The 4367-nt window shown below is 54.0% G+C and overlaps 1 protein-coding gene across 1 annotated transcript; it reads left to right on the top strand.

Annotated features, from left to right (window-relative positions):
* Nucleotides 1-936: 936 nt before the first annotated feature.
* Nucleotides 937-4124, top strand: CAMK2N2 (calcium/calmodulin dependent protein kinase II inhibitor 2). The gene is made up of 2 exons (XM_083441193.1): nt 937-1326; nt 2163-4124. Exons 1-2 carry the CDS (start codon nt 1164-1166, stop codon nt 2231-2233), a joined length of 234 nt encoding a protein of 77 aa, XP_083297319.1. The 5' UTR covers nt 937-1163; the 3' UTR covers nt 2234-4124.
* Nucleotides 4125-4367: the final 243 nt, after the last annotated feature.

The raw sequence follows: 4367 nt of genomic DNA, 5'->3' as shown, positions 1-4367 counted from the left end.
GGGGTGGGGAGTCCCACCTATTTGTTCTGTGGCACTGAGCAACGTCTTTGGTTATGATGCATCATGGTAGTTCACAAGCCAGACAAAGATGTTACCTTAACAAGGGAGCTGGATGGGCTGGTTTCCTCCTATGGATTCTACCCCCCCCCCCACAGGACCACAGGTTAGGAAGGGGAACAGGGTATCATCTAGACTGACCCCCCTCCCCGAACTCATAACACTATAATAAGTGCTGGGTTCATATCTGCTTGGACTCCCTTCCCCCACCTCCACTCCAGACCACCTGACCCTGGACATTCATTCCTCACTCCTGGACGACTTTCCAGACTGTGCCTGGGTGGGAAACCCGTAGCAATCCATCGGTGAGAGGAAAGCCCTCTGCCCATGCTCAGAAGCAGCGGATGACTGCAACCGTTGCAGGATGAGACCGCGCCGTCCCCGCGCCTGCGGCTCCAAGGAATCTGCTTTGCTGCTGACAAGCGAGTCCCAAGCGGAAGAGAAAGCGAAGCTCCCTATTGCCTGTTGTTGCATAAAGTGGGAAACACACAGTGACGCCTGGAACCAAGGGTGGGGGGGGGTGAGGGAGGAGGAGGAGGAGGAGGAGGAGGGGGGCAGGGGCTCAGTGGCTCCCAGCAGGGCTTTCCCCAGGGGATCTGCGGAGGGCGGACAGAGGGCGCGCTCCGCAGGGGGTCTGGGCTCCCAGGGCGCTGGAAAGGGGCGGGCTCCCCCTCTCTGACCCTTCCTCGCCTCCCTCCTCTTTCCCCTCCCCCGCTGGGGGGGCCTCGTTTGCTGCATCCTCATTGTCATTCCTTCCTCGCCTCCTGATGTCACCGCCTCCCTTCCCTGCCACGCACGGCGGGGAGGGGAGAAAGGGGGGAGAGGGAGGACCTTGCCGCCGCCGAGCCGCGCGCTCAGCCCCGGATGCATGACTTCATCCTTCCGCCTGGGTTTCCTTTATGGTGTAGGGTTGTCCCAAGCGCTCTGCTCAGACGCTCGTCGAGGCTGCTGGACGCCGCACGCGCTCTCTCGCTGGCTCCTTTGCTCGCCTGCCCCAATTGCTCAGCGCCTCTTGATCCTCTCGGAGCCTCGCCCCCGCCTCTGTCTCGCTCTCTCTGCGTGGAGCAGAAAGTGACCCAGGTGCCGCCGCCGCCGCCGCCAGCACCATGTCTGAGATCCTGCCCTACAACGACGACAAAGTGGCCCGCTATGGCACCGATTCGGAAGTCGGAGACATCTCCTTCAGCTGCCGCCTGCAGGACACCAACTCCTGGGGCAACCAGTCCAAGCGGCCCCCCAAGCTGGGCCAGATTGGCAGAGCCAAGCGAGGTAAGGAGCGTCGTTCGCGCGCGGCTGCTTGCTTGCTTGGGTACACACCTCGGGGCACCGTCCCCGTGCGCCCCAACAACAACATCCCTCCCTCCCCAGTCCCACCTCTTGCCCTTCTGCTGCCCCCGCAGGGGAAGGAAAAGGGAAGTGTTTCACCCCCACCCCTGAGAGCCGGACTTCAGTCACCCTCGACAAGGCTGACCACCCCCCATCCCGCGCGCCCCTCTTTTCCCTCTCGCTGTGGTTACATATCCTAGCTGGGGTGCCGCAGGCGGAATCTGCTGGAAAGGGAGAAAGAAGGGTGGTTTTTTTGGTGGTGGAAGTGGGGAGTCTTTTCACTCGTTCAGCGCCCCTCCACCGCACTCTTTAAGCTGAGCTCCGATCTGAGCCATTTGCCACAAGAATTCCAGTCATAACTACTCCTCTCCTCACCCAGCCCGGACCCCTCCACATTCCCCCAGGGCTAAGCGCCCATAGAGCTGCCCCGGAGCCGGCGCGCCTCGGTCCCCATCTCCTCCCGCACGTTCCGCTGGCTGCGCTCCCTCTCTAATCACCTCCGCTGGCTCTGCGCTCCGCAGCCAGCCACCATCTGGGGAGGATGGGGAGCCATTTTCCTGGAGCGGGTTTCATTACCAGATGTCAAAGGAGGGAGGGCGGGAGATCCAGCCCCATGGCTGCCCCAAAGGAGCGGCGAGGCTGGGGAGGGAGGGGGGTGCTTTAAGTGTGGCCAACGCCAGGTCTTAAGTGCGCAGGATGAGGCCCCCACCCCGCGTGTCTGTTCCCCCTTTCCATTCTGACGGCGTGTTTTTTCTGCGTTTGCTCTCCTGTCCCTGCAGTGGTGATCGAAGACGATAGAATAGACGAGGTCTTGAAGGGGATGACAGACAAGTCGCCTTCTGGGGTATAAATCAGCACGGAAGGCGCCTGCACCCAGCTGCAGACTGATCCCTGAATTTTTAAAGCACTTTTGGCTGCGCATGTTTGTTGGGATTGTGGACAACAAGGAAAGCAAAAGGAAGGAGATGAGGCTGCTGGCAACACCCTCCACCCCCAACGCAGACCCCCAGCCCGAAGAGGTCACTTGACGGGGGCCACCATCTCACCCTCCTCCGCATCCAACGGAGAGCATAAGGGACAAAGAGACCTTGCCACCCAACTCTGTCCTGGTTACCAATGCACGATGCCCATCCCCGGAGTTGCATCTTCAACAACAGCCCTTCTAGAAGGGGCTTCCTCTCTCTCTCCCCCAACCTGCCCCTTCCTTCCTCCGTTGCGGAATGGAGCTCTTGCGCCTTGGAGAGCTGTCCATTTCAGCACCATCGCTTGACGCGCGGAGCCGTCCGCTCCAGCACCATCTTTCCGACGCGCCTGCAGCTCGGGGAGCTGTCCATTGCAGCACCATCCTCTTGGAGGCTCTTGCTGTGGAGCCGTCCATTGCAGCAGCGCCTTTCCCTGCGCCCGTGCTGGGGTGCTGCCTGTTTTCCCATGTGCCCGAACCTTCCATCATCCCGCCCTCCCCCCTCCCAATTCCTTCTGTCCAGCCCTCAGCAGCAGCAGTGTAGAGTCCCCTCTTTGGCTTGGGCGACCCCCTCCATGCCACGATTTGAAGGTGCTGTTCCTCTGAGAGCTCTGAGCCACTGGATTGCCCAGCGCTCTCCATTTTTAAGGGTGGGGGGGAGGTCTCCTGAAGCGATGCACTTTACGCCTTTCACATTTTCGGGGTGGCTGTGTAGCTGACATCTGCATAGACGTAGAAACGAATATACACACACACACTTATACAGACACACTTGCGCGCACACTTCTCTAAATATAACAGGTTCATCGTGTTTGCAGTCATGGCGTCTATATTCCAAACCGGCAACCATCCCGTAATACACAGTAGCTCCCCCCCTGAAATATAACACCAACCTGTAAAACCCAAGCCCGTTTGCAAAATACCAGCAAACCCAAAGCCCAAAGCCAGCAGTGCTGAGTGGAAGACAGAGGTTCTGACATGGATGGACTATAACATAAAAGACAGTGATTGTTTTGCTGTCGAGAGACATTTTTGCTCCATCTTTTTTGCATGAGCTTCCTGGTCTTGGTGCCACGTCTTGGTGCCACTAGTCATCCCACTATGGCACGCTTCTTTTTAACAGAAACTCCTCATATTTGTATTTTTATATCTGAATATTTGTTAACAACAATCTGCTAATGTCTAATGTCAAAAACGTTGCATCAAAAGATTGTTTGTATTTTTTTCTTCCCCATAAAGGCAAGACAGAAAAGGTTTTATAAGATGGATTTCCCCCTTGGAAGACAGATATAGAGAAATAGTTGGCGCTCTTAATTATATATCAGTATTGGACAGGACTTCTTGAATGTGTTTGAGGTTTTGCACACATCATCGTTAACAAGAAATGTATTTAAAGAGTCTTATACTGTGATCAATGGCTTTGTTGATGGACTTTGTAGGAACATGAAGAATTTAGAAAACAAAATACTATTGCACTGTTTATGAATGTGTTCAGATAACTTGCTGGTTATTTGATGCCTCTTTATTAGAAGGGGATGTTCAGAGTTGTTTTTAATTTTGTACTTTAATTTATTTATTTTTTAAAATAAGCTTATTCTTGTCCGTTGTGCATGAGAAACCTTCATCTTTTCAATAATATACGACATTTTATGAAGACAAGCAAAAAAACAAAAATTATTGTCATGACATTCTAAGAATGACCCATTGTAAATTTTAATGCCATTTTTCACTGTACTGGTGAACAAAACTTAATGAATAAATACATACATGTACTGAAATGGAAGCAGCCAGTTCTGGGTATCGTCCTTGGCAAAGATTGTGCATGATCTATAAGCCAGCTTATATCAGACCAAAACCTGCCACTGCAACTTCACCACTGGCCAAGGGCTCAGATCCCTGTTAGAGAGGTTGTTTAAAAAGCAATTACTGTGTTCTCTTGAGGAATCCTATAGAAACCCTGCTGAGAACTTTGCTGGGCTGCAGACCTTGGAAAAAGGTACCACCTCTCTGTTTTTCTATTGAG

The sequence above is a fragment of the Podarcis tiliguerta genome (assembly GCF_965153285.1).
Source record: "Podarcis tiliguerta genome assembly, chromosome: 5".
Taxonomy (NCBI): domain Eukaryota; kingdom Metazoa; phylum Chordata; class Lepidosauria; order Squamata; family Lacertidae; genus Podarcis; species Podarcis tiliguerta.
This window is presented reverse-complemented; position numbering and strand designations above follow the sequence as displayed.